This window comes from Oreochromis aureus, linkage group 4, assembly GCF_013358895.1.
Source record: "Oreochromis aureus strain Israel breed Guangdong linkage group 4, ZZ_aureus, whole genome shotgun sequence".
Lineage (NCBI taxonomy): Eukaryota > Metazoa > Chordata > Actinopteri > Cichliformes > Cichlidae > Oreochromis > Oreochromis aureus.
Window position 1 is genome coordinate 22888761 of NC_052945.1, and position 21155 is coordinate 22909915.

The window sequence follows — 21155 nt, forward strand, 5'->3', positions numbered from 1 at the left end:
CTTCATGTGCCCTATTTATAATGTTATTCAAAAGTGTTATATTATAGTACTATAAATAACTTTTATAAGTAGTATTATTATTTTAATTTCATCTCTCTTTCCCCCTCAGAGCATCCCGTGAGAATCCTCCCATCCAAGAGAAGAAGAAGTCTACCATCTGGCAATTGTGAGATTCTGCTTTTAATCAACTTTATATAGCGATGTAAAAGAAAAAGAAATATCCTAAGCAAATTTCTCTTTCTGTCCATCTTCTAGCTTCGCACGTCTCTTCAGCTCATCATCCAGCCCGCCGCCCGTCAAGCGGCCGTTCTACAACGTCAACATCCATTACAAATCTCCCTCACCGGCCGGTTTCCCTCAGAGACGCAGCCACACCATGTGTCAGATCTCCACCTCCAACCGTACCCTGGAGTTCTTCCCTGAAGAGTGAGCGGCAGCGGACCTTCCCCACATCACGCATCACACTAAACCCCCACGCTTATCTGCTAAACAGCTCGCTGCTCGCTCGCTTGTGGCCACGTGCAGAAAGTTTGCGTATATATTATCAGCAGAGAGATGTGTTTTTAAATGCTTCCAATAGAGATTGGTTATTTTGGTCTTGACATGCCTTTTAGGTGCATTACACCTTTTGGTACAAGTGCAGCTCAGACCTATTTTATTTCCCCTTAAACGCAGTTTTTTGACCACAAATGTTTGTCTGGTGAAGACACAAAAGCCACAAAAACACCAACCTCCCAATCACACAGACACAGAAGCCTCCAATTTTCTTCTTCTATGTCTTAAAACACTAAACTGCACGTTACTTTTAGTCATTTTAGAAGATTGCTTGGCAGTAGTTATTGCACTTGCTTTTACTTGCCTTCTCTTCTTCATCTCTTCTTCTCTCTGTCTCCTGCTGCTGGCTGGCCAGGCTGCTAACGCTTCGCTTTTTTCTTCTCCTCCCTTCCCTGCCTCCCGCTTCTTCCAGACTGGCCAGTAACGGTGTTGCGTCTCTCCTCAGTGACTCGGCGATGTTGGCCCGCCGAGAGCAACGCCGTGAACAGTACCGGCAGGTTCGTGAGCACGTTCGCCGTGATGACGGCATCATGCAGACCTGCGGCTGGAGCGTGCCATCTCGATTCAAACAGGTACCCAGAGTGCTGTCTGTGCGAACAAGAAAACACACATGAAGAGAAACATAGGATTTTAACAAAGCATTGACTGCCAAGAGGGTGAATACTTAAAATAATTTTAAAAAATCCTTTGTAAAGTTGTGCAAAACTCCAGGTTCCATATTATTTCCAAATTAAATGAGTGTGCCAATTACTTAGTGGGTTTGAATGAATTTCTTAGTAGTCCTTAATTACGTGTGCTACTAAAAGTTTGGAAAAACCAATATTCAAAGTCCCAGAAGTTTGATTCTGTTCATCTGGACGCAGCGTCTTTAGCTGGAGAAACGTTTTGTCACTTGGATGCGTGAACAGAATCAACTTTCTGGGATTTCCTTACCTGGATGGCTGATGACTGAGCATGCATCAAGACAACTTTGAAGTCATTTCTGAACTTTGAACAGCTACTGGATCGCATTTGAAACTATACATCCACCTTTTTTAATGCTAATTCTTATACATGAAAGCAGAGGGCATTGAGCATTATTCTACAGCATGCTGTCAGTGAGAGAAGATTCCATTCAGTGATTTTAAATTTGCTTACCCAAGCTTCAAAGTGAAATTATCAGTGGTTGGCCCTACCTGGCATTTTTAAAAACAGGAAATAAAAGTATGCAAAAGCCAGTGAGAACATGTAGTCCTTTTGAAGTTTGTCTGCTAATACATGTAGAGCTGTTTAAAGTTACCCAACAGAAGTAAACAAGACGGTTGGAAATATTTTCAGCTGTGGTTTAAACGCATTTGGTACTTTAGTGAGCATTTGCTTGACATGCTGGACAGCATGACTGACTCATAGCTGAACTAGCTAATAAACTACCTGTTTACTGACATGATGGAAAAATATCTGCTCACTGGATATTTCCTCTTTTTATGGCCATATTCTGTAAACCTTAGAGTTGGTTGTGTGGGAAAATCCCAGTAGAGCATCAGTTTGTGAAATACTCAGATCAGCTCATCTGGCCATGTCTACATGCATAAAAGTACAGAGATCCATGTGGAAGATGCCATGGGGAAACAGGTGTACCTAATAAAGTGGGCAGTGAGAGTATCAGGATATACTTTTGCATATAATTGTTAGAGGAATCGGGTTCTGGCTTTTATGAGGTTTGTTGATTTTAAAACTGATTGGCACGGAGATGAGCCGACAACCCTCAGTGTTTGATTTTAAGCATGAGCTCGCAGCATGGAGGCGTGTTTTAAAGTTCGGCCAGCGGGCTTTAAGGTTGACTCTGTGCAGCTTGAAGGCCAGAGGGCAGAAGGTGCTGGTAGGCAGGTGGCTCTAACTCTGGTCTCCCACAGACTGGTGGTCAGACGGACAGCGCTCAGGACAGCCCGCTGAAGAGGCAGCAGGCAAGTGAGACCGACAGAGTGCCAGCATGCGCCTTTATGGCTTCCTCTCCCTTTTAACCTTCCAACCAAAGCTCTGACCCCTACACGGCAGCGGACAGCTAATAGCAGAGGAAAGACGTGCAGATACTTGAGAAAGACTTTTATTTTGAGAACTCCAAGTGAAGGCTTTTAACAAAAAGACTATTCTGTGAGGAAAAGGTTGCCACTGTACAGTACATTTACTGTTCCTCTGGAAATGCATGAATAGTTTTGTTTTTCAGCATGATCCAAATCAGAAAAAGCTGTATTTCGAAAACATACACGTGTAACACACCTTGCTCTTTGATGAAGTCCTTCCTGTGGAGTTTATTCCATCTGATCTCCTCTCCCTCTGCTAGTGGTGTTGCAACCTTTTAACCTTTAACCTCTGTCTGTCTCAACCTGCCCTACTTAACATATGGATGTTACTCCTGTGCATTATTTCAGTCTCTTAAAGGAAAAATCCACTTGGAAAAATACTCACAGTCACTAAGTCACAAGGCAGAGTTTTGTCAACCCGAGATGTTTAGATGTCTCATTTTACCCCTTTTCACATTAATTTTTGCTAACAGAATTATATCAATATATTATGATTTTTCAAGTACAGCTACAAAAGTTAGCAGCTGTGTAATTATACTTCGGGTAGAGAGCTGCACTGTTTTGCACCTGTGTATATTTACTGTGCCAGTCATTTGACCTCCTTATAGAGGTGTTATGCTTTAAGTGGTGAAACGCAGTTTTCCCTAAAATTATGTGTCTCACCTCATGCTTAATGCACATGCTCTCTGGGGACAGCCCTGCGGCATCCTGGGAAAAACAGGAAACTGAAAAAGGAGCTGAGATTGTGTTAGCCCCCTGTAATGCCAAGTGTTTTATATGGTATACATTAGATTTTTAGACATCTACATCATCATTGTGATTTTTTTCAACCCTAACCTCCTTTACATGTTTTTCTTTGTTTAAGAGAAACAAACTTTGAGCAATAAATTACACAAAAATGCCAGATGTAGCAAAATTTATACAACTTAAAGTCATGTATGCAAACTGATATTTCATATCTTTTAAAAAACATTTCTCTGTAGGTTCAAAAAAACCTTCCATTTTTAAAAAATAAAAATTTTCTGGCAATTATTTCATGGTTCAGGCTTTACAGGGTAGGAGATAGGAGATAGGAGAGAAGCAGTGGAGTTTTCCTTTAATGCTTGCTGTGTATGTGCTGTACGTGTTTACAGCACATTCACAAACTGGGAATGTTTTCGTTTTCTTCAGTGTCAGGTAAAACTGGAGACCAGATGATAATTCCCTGCTTTTGCTTTTCTCCTGACAAATTCCCACCTGTGCTTTTAGACAACCAACGAGAAAGAGGATAACCGCATGAAGAATGTCCCTGTCCCAGTTTACTGTCGCCCTCTGGTGGAGAAGGATCCTAACAGGAAGGTGGGAGAAAATCAGGAGGGATGAAGAAAAAACAAAAAACACCTCAGATCTGTTGTTAAATGTCTTTTTGTTTAGGTTTTGTAGAAATATAACCACTAACCATGTGACATTAACTTGCCTGCCATTGTGGACATATGACAACCATGGTGAATGAGACCCCAGTCACACAGGCCCTGAGACTGCTCTGTGACCATCTGGCAACCATTCGTAAAGGAACAATGATTGTTGGTTGCTGGAGGTTGATGGCATTCTTGGGGAAAGTTATTTTCTAGTGACTTGCCCATGAAGCACACAGGTCACACAAACCAAGAATGGACTTTTCAGTAAAGGAGATCTCGAGACATGTTGTATGTCGTAATTAACCGTTTGTAGTGATCAATACTGGGGGGAAAAACAAATGAGAATGAATATGAAAAACTTTAAATGTCAAAGTTTAGCTGTGCGAAAACAGGATGTGAACTCAAAATCAACCTTTAATGCTGATCATTCACAGGAATAACGAAAAACTAAAAACATTCTGCACATTCAGAAACTAGGTAAGTATTTAAGTTGAACAGAAGGCAGAGAGACACACAGCTGTGGTGGAGGACACGACAAAGAGCTGAGGAAAACTGAACTTAAATACACACGAGGTAAAAGAGAGAGCGGAAACAGCCGGGGGGAAATAAAACACAGGTGAACAGAATCTAACTAAGGAGATGAGAGGCTAGCAAAACTAAAGATAAGATAACCTTTATTAGTCCCACACGTGGGAAATTTGTTTTGTCACAGCAGGAAGTGGACAGTGCAAAAGTTATGAAGCAAAAATTAGAATAAAATAAGAATAAATACAGTACACAACTGTACAGAATAGAATAAAATAAAATACTATATACAGTAGAATAAAATAGAATAAAATATACAATAGGATAAAAATAGAATACAAATGTTATATACAACTGAGTAAAAATACAACGATGCCAGAAAAGATTATTGCACTTAGTGTTATTGCACATGTGTGGATGTGTGTGTTTGATCAGTTTAAGTCTTTGTTGTGGAGTCTGACAGCAGTGGGGAGGAAAGACCTGCGAAATCTCTCCGTCCCACACCGTGGGTGCCGCAGCCTGCCACTGAAGGAGCTGCTCAGTGCTGTCACAGTCTCATGCATGGGGTGGGAGATGTTGTCCAGCAGTGATGACAGCTTAGCCACCATTCTCCTGTCACTCACCACCTCCACTGGGTCCAGAGGGCATCCTAGAACAGAGCTGGCCCTTCTGATCAGCCTGTTCAGTCTCTTCCTGTCCCCAGCAGAGATGCTGCCGCCCCAGCAGACCACACCGTAAAAGATGGCAGAGGCCACCACAGAGTCATAGAAGGTCTTCAGGAGTGGGCCCTCCACTCCAAACGACCTGAGTCTCCGCAGCAGGTACAGCCTGCTCTGCCCTTTCCTGTAGAGGGCGTCTGAATTATGAGTCCAGTCCAGTTTGCTGTCCAGATGAACACCAAGGTACCTGTAGCTGTCCACAGCCTCGATGTCCATACCTTGGATGTTCAGTGGTTGCAGTGGAGGATGTTTGTGCCCGCGGAAGTCTACCACCAGCTCCTTGGTTTTACTAGTGTTGATCTGGAGATAGTTCAGCTGGCACCAGTCCACAAAGTCCTGAGTCAGTCCTCTGTACTCCTTGTCGTCCCCATCAGGGATGAGGCCGACTATTGCAGAGTCATCAGAGAACTTCTGCAGGAAGCACTGGGTGGAGTTGTGGGAGAAGTCTGCAGTGTAGATGGTGAAGAGGAACGGAGCCAGAACCGTTCCCTGTGGGGCCCCTGTACTGCAGACGACCCTGTCCGACACACAGCCCTGAGTCCTCACATACTGTGGTCAGTCGGTGAGGTAGTCCAGAATCCAGGTAGTGAGGTGATGGTCCACTCCACATTTCTCCAGCTTGTCCTTCAGGACCGTAAACAGGAAACATAAACACTGAGACCCAGAACAGGACATATGAACATTAAACAGACATCATCTAAAGAAAAACTGAGAACTAAGAAAGAATATAACAAAACTCAAAAGCACTAGGAAATAATATTGTACATAATAGACTAAATATAGAACTAGAGCACAAATCACATCTAAGAATCAAAAGAATACATCATGAACTCCACATCACTCAAAAGCCTGGTTCATGACCCAAAGTTACATGACTGTACACATTATTTTACCCTGAAAACATTTTCAAGCATTTGTGTCACAATTTGTTTGTGGTTTTTTTCTGCTGTCTCACTGTGAGCGATATTTTCATGAGGATCTGGTGACAGCTGGTGTTCAGTCACTGCCAATCAAATATGATCAGCCCACACTCACAGAGTCATCATAAAGCACTTAAGCTGAATTTCTCTGTGATAAACTCTGTTATTCATGCACTCCACTTGTTTAGGTATAAATAATTATTCTATCTGAAGGTGACATTATAAGACCCAAATTATGACTCTTGCACCAGGAGCCACATTAAGCCTCCAAATCATTTTTAAAAAGGTCACTACTTGCTTTTAGAAGCCACATATATTAATATAATATGTATATATGTATTTATTATGCCTGTGTGTCTGTGTGTGCACATGTGTGTAGCTATGGTGTGCAGCAGGAGTGGACTTGACAGGATGGAGAGTCAGCAGCCAGGAGACTTTGGAGAAAGCACCAGTATGCAGCACCGACCCTCTGCACGCTGAGGAGGACGGAGCTGATAAGAAGAAGAACCACACATCTCCCGAGAAGAGGAAGGTAGAGCAACTAAGAAACCAATCTGCAGCTGATTACAGGCATTCGTGTTGGCTAACGCAGAACACTATAAGTTAATATGTGCAAGAATTATCCTCAGCCGTTTAGAGTATGTCTAAAAATACTTCTGCTGGTGCTGGTTTAGCTCACCGAGTAGACAAGATGATCTATATTCTATAAAGCTAATGCAGAGGCCTGGGTGGAAATGTGCAGTGAGGCCATTTACTGGATGTCTTTCCCTATGTTTCCTGTCTTCCTGTCTAAAAAAAAAAAATGTTTAGATGCATTTAACTGCTCAAAACTATTCTAGATAGCATACACATGAGTCATGGCGGTGTGCAAATTTAATTCTGCTTAGAAGGATTAAGGGAAGTATCTGTCCAGCAGCCTTTGTAGGAGCAGGCTGAGTTATCCAAATACTAATGACTGGTGCTTCAGTGCTTCCTTTATTGACCCATCGTTTATGAAACAAAAAGAAATAAAAGCATCTCAAAGCCTCAGATCTGGCCCACTGGACAGCTTTGGAAAATGTGCAAGACTATTTAACTTGGGGCTTTTTACTGTATTTTTACAGTTTTACTGTTTACTGATACAGACCTGAGACCATAAGTAATTAAGTAATAAAAAAAAAAGTTAAATGACAGAAAAGTTCCTATTTTTTCACCGCATACTATAGAAATGTTTGGTTTTTTACAATAAGTTAAAAAAAAAGTGTGGTGTATGTGGCTCTTTGAGCACTGAGACAATGGTCACATGTGCTGCTGTTTGGAAACAAGCCACACCTCCTCTTCAGGGTGGAGAGGACTTTCCCCCTTTGAACACCTACTTGGTGTAACTGAGTGATTTCTATCATATTTCATGTCTGCTGTATTTGAAGAATCCAAATCTGTTCTAATTATCATTAAGGGTCAAGGGGAGGTCGTCACATGTCGTCTTTACGAGGGGAAAGAGTTAAACCAGAGCTTGTTGTTTCATGTTGCTACTCTAGGAAAATGTATAACACAGCTTGTCTGCAATGAAGTGATATTTTCTACTGGGTTTTCCATGTTTATCTGATGTGCAGAGTAAAGAAGGAAAGTGTCTAAGATGCCATTTTTGTTGTCAGGTATTGAGACGTAGTTTAACAACAGCAGATCCGCATTATCCACATCACATTAAGCATCCCAGTGTAAGTGCAGCACCAGGCTTCTCTTCTGTGAGAAGTCCTCGTGAAGTTTTCCACCATAATCAAGGAAAAGTGATCATTTAAAGACATCTGTGCTCTTTCTCTTTGTCATCTTTGTCTCCTATTTCCTTTGCTCCCTCAGTCAAAGGAGCTCCAGGAAACAGACACAATGAGCAGTCGAGTGTGGATCCTCACCAGCACCCACTCTGCCAGCAAGGTGGTCATCATCGATGCCAACCAGCCCGGCTCACTGGTTGACCAGTTCAATGTCTGCAATGCCCATGTTCTCTGCATCTCCAGCGTGCCAGGTGAGAGTGGAAGTGCTGCTTTTTTAGATGTTCGAACAACTTCTTGTTGCTTTGTGGTAAATGTTGGGTTTCTTGCATTTTCATATGTTAATGTGTACTTGTGTGTGGGTCTGTGGGTGTGTGCCTGTGCACAGCTGCCAGCGAGAACGACTATCCAGCCGGAGAGATCGTGTTGGATCCAGGTGAAGGTGGAGCAGGGGGAGGAGAGGACACCGGCAGCGTGGAGGGCATGTTGGCCGGCATCACTCTAGTCGGCTGCGCCACCAACTGCAGCGTTGCACGCAGCAACTGTTCCTCTCGCACAGATACGCCAATCATGGACAAAGGACAAGGTGGGCGCATGATAGATACTCCTTCGCTCATGTACTGTTAAGGAAAGTGAGAGGTGTGGATGTCATAGTGTCATTTTGCTTTAGCTCCCACTGCTCCACCGATGAATGGTGGATACCCGATGAATGGGAAGATTCACCCAGCCCAATCAGCCGAGGAAGCCACGGAGGCCACAGAAGTTCCCGAGTCAACGGCCAGCAACACAGAAATGAGATCTGGACCTCCGGGACCGTTTACTGAGCACGTCTTCACTGATCCTCAGCCTCGCCCAGCAGATGCCTCTGATAGGTAGGAGGAAGTCCTCAGGATTGTCTAGGATAAATTAAATGGCACGTTATTAGACAAGGGAAGGAAACAATTACTGTAAGCATGCCATCAAAAGAGCAACAACTTCCCTGTTTGGAACCTGAAACTCTGAATTTTCCACACAGGAGCTCAGGCCAGTCCAAGGAGGAAACATCACACCCTCCAGAGTCAGAGGATGGAGGTGATGAGACCAAAAACTACACCAGCGTGGCCCCCACCATGTGGCTCGGGGCCCAGAATGGCTGGTGAGTCACTCACAATGTCTGCTGAAGCCTCACAGTGTCCACTATTATAGCAGTTTATGGCGTTTTTCAGCATTTTTAACCCTGGGAAAATGAGAGTCAATTAGAGTCAATTAGAGTAAGTTAAAGCTTAAATCAACTTTTGATGGATGATTTTTGATAAACATAACAGCTTTACAATTACTTTATCCTTTATCCTTGTGCCTTCCAGCTAAAACACACATAAATCTTGTGCATCTTATAGTTTCTGTGCACTCGGGAGTAACCTGATTCTGTTTTTCCTTCCAGGCTTTACGTCCACTCAGCTGTGGGAAACTGGAAGAAGTGTCTCCACTCCATCAAACTTAAAGACTCAGTGCTCAGTCTGGTGTAAGAAGAAGAAAAAGAAATCAATGCATCTCTTATTTTTATATGTAGCTGTAAGCAGAGTCAAGGATTTTATTTTTATGAGTTTCAGTTTGTCCAGCTATCTCCATCTCCTTGTAATTGCAGGCATGTGAAAGGCCGCGTGCTGGTTGCCCTTGCCGATGGGACACTCGCCATATTCCACAGATCGGAGGGTAATTGAACTTTAACAGAGATCTTATACACCAGACGTTAGTCTGTTAGGGGAAGTTACGATTGCAGGTGGAATTGGAGCGTTGCCACCAGTTCAATGTGTGTGTAGAGTCAAAATCGAAGATAGAGAAAGCATTCAATAAATGACTCCATTAATAAATTACTATGACACAAAAGGGACCAAAATGCACATTAGAAAGAAACGTAGGGACGATTTAATTTATAAAATGTTTTCATTTGCTTCTATGTTTATTTACCTTTGTATTAATTCTTCCATATATTGATTTTATATAAATAAATAACCCCAACTCACAGTATTATTGTTAGCTAGGTTAGCCCGGCAGCTCTTGAGAAATCTCTTGTCTGAGATTCATCAATTGTCTAACAGGCTGTGATTCAAAGTGTTTCAAGAGGACAGTTACAGGGACGGCCCCTTTATTTACCTCATTTAATGAAGCAGAGATGTGCAAAAACTCACAGAAACACATTTAGCTAATGTGTGTGTTTCTGTCATCAGATGGCCAGTGGGATTTGTCCAACTACCACCTCATGGACCTCGGCCGACCTCATCACTCCATCCGCTGCATGGCCGTCGTCCACGATAAAGTGTGGTGCGGCTACAAGAACAAGATCCACGTCATTCAGCCAAAGAGCATGCAGATAGAGGTGAGGCACGAGCCCGCTGTCGCATCATTGTGCCGAAGAAACGTCTGCAGCTTCAGTGCCGCAGACGTGTTATTTTTAGTTGTAATAATATAATAAACACCACTAAATCCTTTCTGTTTTGCAGAAGTCCTTCGATGCCCACCCTCGGAGGGAGAGTCAGGTACGGCAGCTAGCCTGGATTGGTGATGGAGTCTGGGTGTCGATCCGACTGGATTCAACCTTGCGTCTCTACCATGCGCACACGCACCAGCACCTCCAGGATGTAGACATAGAGCCATACGTCAGCAAGATGCTGGGTGAGTTTATCTTAGTTTGTTCTGTGAAGCGTGACGTTTAACTTTTGGAGATGCATGTGATCTGTGCCACGTCCCACTCACTCTGGTTGTGTCTTGTAGGTACCGGCAAGCTGGGATTCTCTTTTGTGCGAATCACAGCGCTTCTGATTGGTGGAAATCGTCTTTGGGTCGGGACTGGAAACGGTGTCATCATCTCCATCCCACTGACAGAGAGTATGAGTCTTTTTTCTTTATTTTTTGGTGCCTAAAGGATCAGAGGTGATTATTTGTCATAAATACTTGAAGTTTTAGGTGGTTTACACGGCAGAATATCTGGATAACCTGTCAGCAAATGTTTGTTACATTTGATGTACTGGACCAGGTTCCCAAAGTATACAGACACAGGTGTACAGTTCATAAAGTTGGCTTTATTTTACCCTCCAAAATGTTAAAAGGTAAATCAAAAACACAACAGCACTTTACAAAATAATGGAAGAACTTATAAACTGACCAAATGGACACAACTTGACTTATATTACTCATGCAGGAAGCCATTATAAACACAAAGGGAGGGAAAAACCACGAGCGTAATAACCACACTCACTACAGAGAAACCTTCCCACGCTGTCAAAGCAGATGTTTAATGCACTTGTTAGGCATCTCCATGCAAACCAGCTCCACCCTCAGCTATAAGCAGTAAACAAGATCTGTAAACATGCTTTTATAGCCTGGTATAAAGAACCTCAACAGCCCACAAAACAAATTCAAGCATAGACAACCTATCAGGAACTAATATGCGTAATTACCTTAAATGCAAAATACGCTCATAATGAAATTGATTTTGCAAGTTTCAAGTTAAGGACAGCCTCGTGAGATGATGATTTTAAGTAGCAGAATTCCTAAAGTCTGACTTGCATGCGCTCCAAAATCTGTCCTTTTCAATCATGCTGCTACGATTGGTGGTAAGTGGCTCCTAGAGGAAATGCAGTTTTTGGTCTCAGCCAGTTCTTTTTGTAATAAACAGGCAGGACTGGAGCAGCACAGAGGTTACACAAAAGACAGAGAAAAAAAGAGTGTCAATGAAATTTAGATGACAGTGAATGAAGACAAACAAACTGAATGTGTGCTGAATCTGAAGCTCAGCAGGTAGGACTACAGTAAACTTAACATGAACCCAATCTTGTCAAATGTCCTCCGTAAAGGAAATTCATTAGGTGGCCGAATTTGGCTCATTTGTCCACACAAACACTCTCCGCTACCGCAGCACTCTTTATCCGTTCTCTTTAGTTTCCTTCTTCTTCTCCCAATCAGCTCCCCAACTTTCTCCACCTTCTGTTTTTCTTGCTTCCCTCTGTGGTTTCACCCCTTTCGCAAACTCTCCGTCGTAACTGTTACTGTTGCTGTGCTCTTTCTCCCGCTCTCCCTCCACTCTCCTCCGCCTCCCGTAGCGGTGGTCCTTCACCGGGGACAGCTCCTGGGTTTGAGGGGTAAGTGGGAGCGCTCCTAACCTCCTTTTCACCCGGTCGAGCCTCCGTGTCTCCTGATACAATGTAGCGCATGCTGTTAAACGTTGTCTGCTATGTGCTTATTCTACGAGGGTCCAGCTCTTTCAGCAGTGCAACAGTTTAGCTGAAGGTCACAGAGTACACTGTGTGCAAGGATTTCAGTTTGCTGAACTTTAAAAGCAGCTATTTACTCGGGATTTGTTTTGCATGTCTATGATTTGTTTATTTTTGTGCGTAACAAATCCATTGCATGCAGCGGGCGTCTTTTAGCGAGCTGAGATTTTTTTTCAAAAATCCTTTGTTTTCAGTTGATCTGTGGAAAATCAATTTTTTTTGATGATGTCGTGCTACCGAATGTGATTTGTTTACAAACACGTGTTACTCGTGTACTCTTACCCTTTACTCTCACTCTATCAGCCAATAAGGTGTCACCTACATCTTCTGGCGGGGTGATCCATGTGTACGGCGACGATGGCTCTGAGAAGAGCAGCGGCAGCTTCATCCCCTACTGCTCAATGGCACAGGCCCAACTCTGTTTCCATGGACACCGTGATGCTGTCAAGTTCTTCGTCTCTGTGCCGGGTAGGCCTGAATCTCTGCTCCCTTTATTTCTGAATTTTAAATGGACTGCGCACTAATAGGCATGTTTAAATTTACACGTCTTGTCTTAAATGTAAAAAGACACATATCTAGACATCACAAATCTGTGATAATACTGTTCCATCGCTCTCAAAATGTTAGTGACTATTTATTATCTAAGCACTGCTTCTTTCCAAACCTTTAAAGTCTACTAAGAATTCTCGCAACTTTAGCTCAGGATCTTAAGAGATCAACTTCAACAGTCGTTTATTTCTGATATATTAATCTGACGTTAAGGAAAGATTGTGTTTTTGTTACTTTGTGAAGGTGTCATCAGTGACACTTTCAATCCTTAATGTCATTTACAGTAACATCTTTCTTTCCTGTTTTTTCTTTTTCTTTTGGTGACAGGCAATGTCCTGGCTACCCTAAATGGCAGTGTGCTGGACAGTCCATCAGAAGGACAGGGCTCCACAGCTCCCACAGAGACGGAGGCGCAGAGTGTTCAGAACGTGTTGGTGCTGAGTGGAGGCGAGGGTTACATCGACTTCCGCATAGGTGAGCATTCAAACCTGTCCTGAAACCAGTGCGTACATCCGATACTGCATATTTTGGTATCGATCTGATATCGAGTAAATACGGTATTGCCGATACCAATACCGATATTCCTACTGTTAACTTATTCAGTTCAATTCAGTTTTATTTATTTAGCACCAAATCACAAAAACAGTTTCCTCAAGGCACTTTATATTGTAAGGTAAGTACCCAACATTATAAAGGTACAACTTTTAAAGCTAGTTTATGTAGGAGAGGGCAGGGTGTCACAATTTGCGATTAATCAGTTTGCCAAATTCTGAAAACATTTTAATGGCTAATAAATCACTGTGGTTTTTACTTTCCACTGTAATAATTAACACACGTTTTATTTTTTTTACTTTTTTTCCATTTTAACAAATTAAAGTATTGATCCTGTGGCACTAGTATCGGTCCAATACCAATAAAAGCATTGGTACTTGTGTTGTTGATACGTGGATTGAACCACTCACCCCTAGCAGCCATGGTTTTTTGGTTTGAGAAGTTGGAAATAGTACTTTTTGGTCCTGCAATGGTCTTGGAATTGGATCGTTTATTAGCAATTAATGACTAATAAGTTAATTAAAGGTTAAAGAAACCTAATGCCTTTTATAATCCATGTCACCAGCATAGTTATGTACTTTCTCATGCCTGCTTCTTTACCACAACAGCCCATCCAGGTAAGTTGGTTAAGTGTAAATAACAGCAGACGGTCTTTTTAAACAGCAAAGCTGATTAGCTGTCTGAAAGAACAACATGATTGTATTTAGACTCATGAAAAGTACAATAGTATCATATCAAATTATGATGAATGAAACTGTTTCAAAAAATACACAAAGCGCATGTAGAGAAATATTAACTATTTGAGCACAAACTTTGCTGTCATGTTTTCATGGCTCTGCTTTGTTTTTTCTTTCTTCTCAGGCGATGGAGAGGATGATGAGACGGAGGAAGGAGAAAATGGCGGTGGTGGGGCTTCACAGAACAAACCTACTTTGTGCAAAGCTGAGCGGAGCCACATCATCGTCTGGCAGGTGTCTTATGTACCCGAGTGACACCTGACATCTGCTTTAACACCTCACGCATCCACCCATCTCCTTAAAGAGATCTCTTCTCCCGCCCAGAAGCTTTCAGCCACCCAAACCTTGTAATTTTCCCCCGGTCATGTAAAAGTCCCCCCTTTGGCTCTAAAACGACCATTAAAGCCGTGTATCGTCCCTTGTAACTATTATACCCCCTCCTGTCCCAGACCTTAAAACCTAGAAACCTGCCTGCCATCCTGTCTCTGTCCCACCCAGGGCATTGTAATGATTCATGAGCTTTGTAACCCAGCCTCATAACTACCTCCCTTCTCTGTATCAACCTTATATTCACCCCGTAAGCACACTGTATCTCTTCCTATATTTACCTCAATCTTCCTGCATCTGCCCCAGTTATTCCTCATCTTCCTCCATTTAGTTCATCATCAGTGAAAGCTCCACCTCATTTTAAAGCAAAGCCCCAAAATGCACAAAAATAAGGAAAAAGAACAGCAGCAGCAGGAGAGGCAACACTGGCATGTAGACATCAGTCTTACCAACAGCCATCTGGCAGTCCATTAACAATCAGGGACTCTGTTTTATGCATCTACATATTGATAGACGGTTTGCGAGGAAGCAGAAAGCTGAGGCCTCGGTTTAAGGTCAAAGTTCACACAAAAGTGTGGCGTTCAAGTCAGGATGAGCATACACGGAAGAAATAGTCAAATTATTTCCAACCCCCTGCAGAAGCCGGGATTCTCCCGGCTGCTGCTTAAAACATGTTGCTTCACATGTCACAATGAGTCGCCTCTATAAGAGTCCTGATGGGGCTCTAAGGTCCAATTCTGTCCACATACAAAAGGAGTTCAACTGTGTCGAGGGTTCAGTCCAGATCTCATCTCTCTCATTTCTCTGCCTGGCTGTTGATGGGACGGTGAACAGTGGCGTGTTGTCATCGTATGTACAGGGAGTTGTGTAAATCTCCACTGAAACCCATCCTCTTTGTTCAGTATGGAAATTCTCGCATTGATCTCTATCTCTGTGTATTAAATATTAAACATATGTGTGCTCAGAACAATTAACTCAGGTCTGTGTCGTCCCTGTGTGCGTCTCACTTCACAACAAGAAGAACATTTTAAAAAGTATGTTAGGTTTATTGTTTTTTTGGACAGTCGTAAAATAAAGCTTCTTAACAGCCAATAAAAGCATAAACGTGACCAATCAGGTAAACATTATTTAGTGCAGCATCACTTTAACAGGCTATATGCATTTGGGGAGCTGGAAACTTTACATTCAAGTACTTTTACATGATCTTTGTACTTGGAGAGTACAAGAAGCTGAACATGTGTGCAAGGCAAAGACAATAATGTGTTGGTAAACTGCTCCCGTTTAGCTAGAAGTGCCAGAATAAAATACAAAAAACATTAATGTATGGGACACACTTCATATAAACATTACATGTTTGTACAATACATGAACTGTTTACATCAGTGCCTCTCAAACTTGTTCTGAGTATTTCTTTTTAATATTGTGGACTGAAAAAACAAGCAAAAACTGGAAAGAAAGCAGAAGCCAAAGCTGTCTGGTTTCTGCTCAGGTTATTGCTCGGTTAGTGCATTTTGCTTGGTAGTGTTGTCTCACCTCCCTTAAGATATAAAATGATGTATGAAAAAGATGAAATACGGGACGGCAGAGATGAGCTTTCAAGTAGCTACAAACTGCTAAAGCCAAACATAGTTCATCTGAGGTATGACGTGATTCATCTTATATGATAAAAACAAAAAAAAAACGTGGTTTAAGATCGGACAGTGTTTGTGCAGAAAGTCAGTTGTAGAGCCAGCGGCTGCTGCTGCTCTCCCAGCGGTGAAGCTCGCTCTGACGAAACCACAGAGAGATTTCCTTCTGTGCGCTCTCCACAGAGTCGCTGCCGTGGATCACGTTTCTGCCAACAAACATGTAAAGAAGACTGAGACTCGAAACATCATCTGCCCCAAACACAAACTGAGTCATTCATTAATAATAAGCAGGGGTCTGATGTTTGTCCTCACCATTTACTTTATTTTAACAAATAAAGACTTTCTGAAGTTGGTGACGTCTCAAAAAGTCTGGTTCAAGATGTTTACAGTAATTTAATTCAGCTTTATTTATATAGGACCAATTAACAACAACAGGTAATTTTATATTGCAAAGCAAAGGCCCAACAATCACATGTTCCCTTATGAAAACGAGAGAAACAAGGACAAAAAAGGAGCTTTGGGAGAGAGAGGACAATACTATGACATGCAGTTTTGAAAAGAGGTGAGTGGAGAAGAAGTTCTCAGTGCATTATGGGAAGTCCTGCAGAAGTCTGAGAAGGAGGATTCAGGGTCACCTGATCCAGCGCCAACTATAACTTTATCAAAAAGGAAGGTTTAAAGCCTGATGTTACCGCTTATGTGTCGGGATTGTCTGAGTGGCGACTATCTTTCTGGACATAAATAGAAGTGACCGTGTGATGATGTTATGTCAGCAAGCAAGCAACCAATGAGGAAGGTATACTGGCGCCCTTAGGATAATAAGGTCCTTTGACATGTTAGCTGTCGGGGCAGCTGCTGCAGCTGCACAGTCAACAGTAGTACCAGCAACAACTAATAACAAGCTCTCGCAGTCACGGGAGGCTGTTGTTGCTAGCACCAGCAGTGCAGAAGTGCAGGAGGAGGGACAGCAGTCCCAACAACAGAGGGAAAAAGAGACAGAGGAAGGTGTAATTAAAAACTCAAGTAAAATGAAAGGCTATATAGAGGCTTTCTAGTCTCTGTCAGTGCTCTCAATACCACATTCTGGATCCACTGCAGGCTTTTCAGGGAGCTTTTAGGACATCCTGATGGTAAGAAATTACAGCAGCCTAGCTGTAACAAATGTATCAAGTAGTTTTTGAATATCACTCTTAGTCAGCATGTTTAAAATGTGAATTGCAGCACTTATCTTGATAAAAAAAAGACTCAAAGTTTCCTCACAGGCTTACTAGAGGCCATGCAGAGTAATTATCTGCTTAGACAACATGTTTCTAAGATTGTTAGGACCAAAAAAAGCATGAAAGCTTAAAATTACAATAAATACCATGTATATTGATTCAAGGAGAGTGAAATCGCTTACCTGCCCACCTCCACACAGAAATCTCCCCGGATGGTTCCAGGCAGCGAGTCTGCAGGGTTGGTCTCTCCCAGCATCTTCCGTGCAGTCCTGACCACATCCAAGCCCTGCCACACCTGGAGGAGCACAGAGAGGTACACTACCGCACATCTGTAGTCTGAGTGACCACGCAAGCTACTGTGAAAACCTCAGCGTGGAACAATGTGCGCATCATGTCGAGGAGTCTCACCATCGCAACAACTGGTCCCGAGCTCATGTAGGTTACGAGTCCACTGAAGAAGGGCCTGCTCCTCAGGTCCCAGTAGTGTTCCCTAAGAAGCTCCTCTGAGGCCTGGTATACAAACACACACATGACAGATTAATGGATAATACCGTGGTTCATGGGTCACATCAAAATATTTTGGAAACACAGAGCTGCTCCAGGCATACCTGCACAAGTTTCAGCCCCACCAGTTTGAAGCCTTTCTTCTCAAAACGACGCACGATTTCACCCACCAGTCTCCGCTGCACGCCATCTGGTTTTACGGCAACGAAGGTGCGTTCATTCACCCCAGTCCAGCCTAGAGTCGGAGAAAACGTGCTTAAACTGGAGTTTAAATGAGCAATGGCAGGCATCACAATTACAATTATTCTGCTTGTAGCCGCTGCACTCTGTGCATAGACACATTACAGCGGGCCTGTTGTGCATTTCCTTATTTTATGTCACATATGTACCGTTACAGTGTTGGCTGCTCACATCAAAGCTGGCCAAAATATCAAAGAATGACATCAGCGTGGGGCACATTTAATCCCAGAGAGGAAGTGTGATGGCAACAGTACATCCCAGTTTTCTCACTGCTGTAGTTAATGAAAGAAAGCTGTCAGCACAACTCTTTGGGCTTAAACTGGAAGAAATGAATGTGTAAAATTACAGAAAAAGTTCTCGTAGCTTTTTGTTAATTCACAGTAAATATAGTATTTTGTGCATTTATTTGATAGCACTATATAATGATGTTACACTGATTGGCATTATTAGGTATTAGCAAGTGCTGAACTCATCTCAATAGCATTACTCCTCCTCAGTATGCAATTTTTAAATACAGACTTTTTATTATTATGACCATGATTATGATTATCATTAGGATTATTACTAGCAGTGATAGTAGTACAAAGTGAAACAGTAACAGCTGAATAAACATCTGTATTTATAAAACACATGCTAAAGAGGAGTAATGATATATAAATGATGAATTAAACTTTACTAATGCTTAAAAGTGTGACATTATTATAAAGTGCTACCACTTATTTTACTGTGGAAACAAAAAAACAAACATTTCTGGGGTTTCTTGTGGCGGAGGTCTTTAGCAGACAAGCTGAAATACTGTTAAGAGCCTCAAATTTATGTTTATTTATTGCGAGTGATTCTGATCCCTGGAGCCTGATGTTTGGCACCCCTCTTGTTTGCACAGGGCGGAGAAGGGATGAACTGAATGGCTACACCGAGATCAGTAAAACGTCTACAATGATTATTTGGAACTGTTAATCATGCAAAGTAGAGCCCAACAATAGAATAGAATAGAGTTGAAAATAAGCACAGAAAGCCCCTTTAAAAAACCTTCACAAGCAAAAGTGCACACGTCTGAAAGCACTACATGCATTTGCTGTTTTAATCACACTGCGTCTTGATGCATGCTCAATCATCCAGCTAAGTAAATGCCAAAAGGTTGATTCTGTTCAAACGTCCACACTACATCTCCCACACCCTGGAGGCCTGTGGAGGATCAAACCTAACGCCCCTGCCGGTATTACACTCAGCTGCTCGTGCCACAAACCTCGCGCTTACAACTTTCTGGGTGTTCCTCACCAAATTCTTCGATTCTCGCGTGTTTAGCCACCAAATCCTCGAGCTCGGACCGGTCTGACCGGTCTGGCTGTGCCCTCTTTCTCGGCCCCATTGCAGAGCTCTTCCTGCAACAGCCAATCAGCGCTCACACGCGCTATTAATAGGATGATGAATCAACTTTTCTCACGGTGAGGAGGACACATGGACCACGCGGCTCTCAGCGTAGATTAGTTAACAAGCTGGCCACACTGCAGTATCACCCACGGTCACAGAAAAACTAACCACTAGTCACTCCGAGTTTCTTCTGTCAAACTAAAGTTAGTAAAGGCAACACAACACCACTGCTGTACCGGTTAACTGTGCCGCTGCCTGCAGCTAGCCGAGGCATCTGTCCGGAGGGTTTCCTGCAAACTGGGAGAAAATTATCCCGTAAAAGTCAGACTGGAGGCCCGTGAGTGACAGAGGAGCAGATACAAGCACGTTTATTACCAACCTGACTGAAAGATCTGAGCAAATATGGACAGAAATAAGCAGATCATTGTCGCCAGCGGACGGGGATCAATGTCGGGTACGATAAAGAGGAGGAAAGAAGGATGCGCGTGCACGTAGCATAAACGCGGGCTCACGAGGAGCGGCTGAAACTGCAAATCATGTGGCGCAAACGACCAATGGTATGCCGCTCCCAAAATGTGCTCCATCTGATACCAAGTGCCGATACTTTCAACCAATGAAGGTAGGTTATGGAGGGAAGCGCAGACTATCATGACTGCAACATAGCTGTGCTTAATCTGACTACTTTGAATGACAACGAAACAATGTGATTTTTGTTTTCCACTGTTGAAAAGTATCCCTTCATACTACTGATATACTCTAACTATAAGTTACAGTAATTCATACAGTTTGGTAGCAAAAATCTAATAAGGTATTGCAGTGCAAGCTCAATGTAATTAATCAGTTCAAAGTAGTTTAGTCTTTCTGCAGCAGTCCAGGATGACACTGAACAGATGGGCATGCCCTTCTGTTCAGTTCCCTCCTGTCTGTTAAAAACTAAATACATCATCAGTTTGTACAGCTGGTTTGAAAGCATGGCCCTGCTTGAAAAGGGCCACAGCCCTTGCCAAACAAACGGAATGGTAATGTGTTTGAGGGTATTGTGTGCTCACCATGAGCTGTTCTTGTGTGTGACAAGTTCATCGATCGTGCACAGAGAAACAGTGTCTCTCCTGTTTGGCATTTGCAGTCTAAGACAGATATTTTTGCACTTTTATAACCATAGCTACATTTCTTTATAAACTGACAGGCGGTTCACAAGTTCTGCTCCCAGCCCTGATGATACCAGTGCCAAAGTTGTTATCCATACTATCAATTTTGCCAGAGTGAGATGTAGAATAAATACAAATAAGTAAGTAAGTAAAATTTTATTTATATAGCACCTTTCTAGACAGAGAATCACAAGTGCTGCACATAGGATAACAAGTCATAAAACAGGCAAAAATTAACCAAAAGCAATTTTAAAAAGGTGAGTTTTGAGTTGTTAAATGTTGGTTTTACATCAAATGTCTTCTTTATTGTAACTTTGTGAATGCGATAAGAGTTTGAGAGTAAAAAGTGTGGAGGACAAGGATAGTCGGGCACATCAAGAACATTAAAGCGTATAGGGATTGTCTTTAATAATCTTTAATTGTGCAATAAAATACATATTATTAAATTCATCTACATTACATTATTTATATAGAAATTAATATAGCAATTCATTATTAGATAATTTAATGGGCAATAAGAAGAAGAATGAATGAATAAAACATTTTCAGATTCAGAAAACCTTTTTTACCCTTGTTTAAAAAAGGAAAATAAGTAAATTAATTCAAAAATCAAATCAGGAATATAAATTATTTCTGACATTCATTCATGTTAGTACTGAACCAGTACCAGGTGAACATAAGGTTACATAGAAGGGAACTTCAAAGTAG

The 21155-nt window shown here is 42.2% G+C and overlaps 2 protein-coding genes across 18 annotated transcripts in view; one reads left to right on the forward strand and one right to left on the reverse strand.

Moving 5' to 3' along the window:
* mapk8ip3 (mitogen-activated protein kinase 8 interacting protein 3) overlaps nucleotides 1-15313 on the forward strand; it is a 34586-nt gene extending 19273 nt beyond the window's left edge. For 8 of the 17 annotated variants that reach the window (XM_039610968.1, XM_039610970.1, XM_039610971.1 and 5 more), the window contains 20 exons: nucleotides 110-166; nucleotides 256-426; nucleotides 968-1127; nucleotides 2448-2498; nucleotides 3864-3953; nucleotides 6556-6708; nucleotides 7811-7873; nucleotides 8013-8178; nucleotides 8313-8510; nucleotides 8595-8796; nucleotides 8940-9059; nucleotides 9345-9425; nucleotides 9549-9616; nucleotides 10132-10280; nucleotides 10405-10576; nucleotides 10676-10789; nucleotides 12004-12042; nucleotides 12478-12642; nucleotides 13051-13197; nucleotides 14137-15313. In XM_039610968.1, the coding sequence (XP_039466902.1) occupies nucleotides 110-166; nucleotides 256-426; nucleotides 968-1127; nucleotides 2448-2498; nucleotides 3864-3953; nucleotides 6556-6708; nucleotides 7811-7873; nucleotides 8013-8178; nucleotides 8313-8510; nucleotides 8595-8796; nucleotides 8940-9059; nucleotides 9345-9425; nucleotides 9549-9616; nucleotides 10132-10280; nucleotides 10405-10576; nucleotides 10676-10789; nucleotides 12004-12042; nucleotides 12478-12642; nucleotides 13051-13197; nucleotides 14137-14267 (2497 nt within the window). In that variant the 3' untranslated portion in view covers nucleotides 14268-15313. The remainder of the gene's footprint in view (nucleotides 1-109; nucleotides 167-255; nucleotides 427-967; nucleotides 1128-2447; nucleotides 2499-3863; nucleotides 3954-6555; nucleotides 6709-7810; nucleotides 7874-8012; nucleotides 8179-8312; nucleotides 8511-8594; nucleotides 8797-8939; nucleotides 9060-9344; nucleotides 9426-9548; nucleotides 9617-10131; nucleotides 10281-10404; nucleotides 10577-10675; nucleotides 10790-12003; nucleotides 12043-12477; nucleotides 12643-13050; nucleotides 13198-14136) is intronic. The other 9 variants (XM_039610972.1, XM_039610975.1, XM_039610981.1 and 6 more) reach the window with 6 other exon arrangements.
* A 51-nt stretch (nucleotides 15314-15364) lies between these two features.
* nme3 (NME/NM23 nucleoside diphosphate kinase 3) lies at nucleotides 15365-19831 on the reverse strand. Its single transcript, XM_031732633.2, has 5 exons — nucleotides 19679-19831; nucleotides 17793-17923; nucleotides 17593-17694; nucleotides 17367-17479; nucleotides 15365-16173 (listed from the first exon to the last, which is right to left on the reverse strand). The coding sequence occupies exons 1-5, from the start codon at nucleotides 19722-19724 to the stop codon at nucleotides 16056-16058; spliced, it is 510 nt and encodes a 169-aa protein (XP_031588493.1). The 5' UTR covers nucleotides 19725-19831; the 3' UTR covers nucleotides 15365-16055.
* Between the last annotated feature and the right edge of the window lie 1324 nt (nucleotides 19832-21155).

Bases quoted from the DNA above. Each gene is read 5' to 3' on its own strand.
- nme3 (XM_031732633.2), bottom strand. From the start codon at position 19,724: ATGATCTGCTTATTTCTGTCCATATTTGCTCAGATCTTTCAGTCAG. The intron at 17,924-19,678 runs GTTGGTAATAAA...CTCCGACTCTAG, and splicing joins TGCTCAGATCTTTCAGTCAG to GCTGGACTGGGGTGAATGAA. The intron at 17,480-17,592 runs GTGAGACTCCTC...GTGCTCCTCCAG, and splicing joins CGGGACCAGTTGTTGCGATG to GTGTGGCAGGGCTTGGATGT.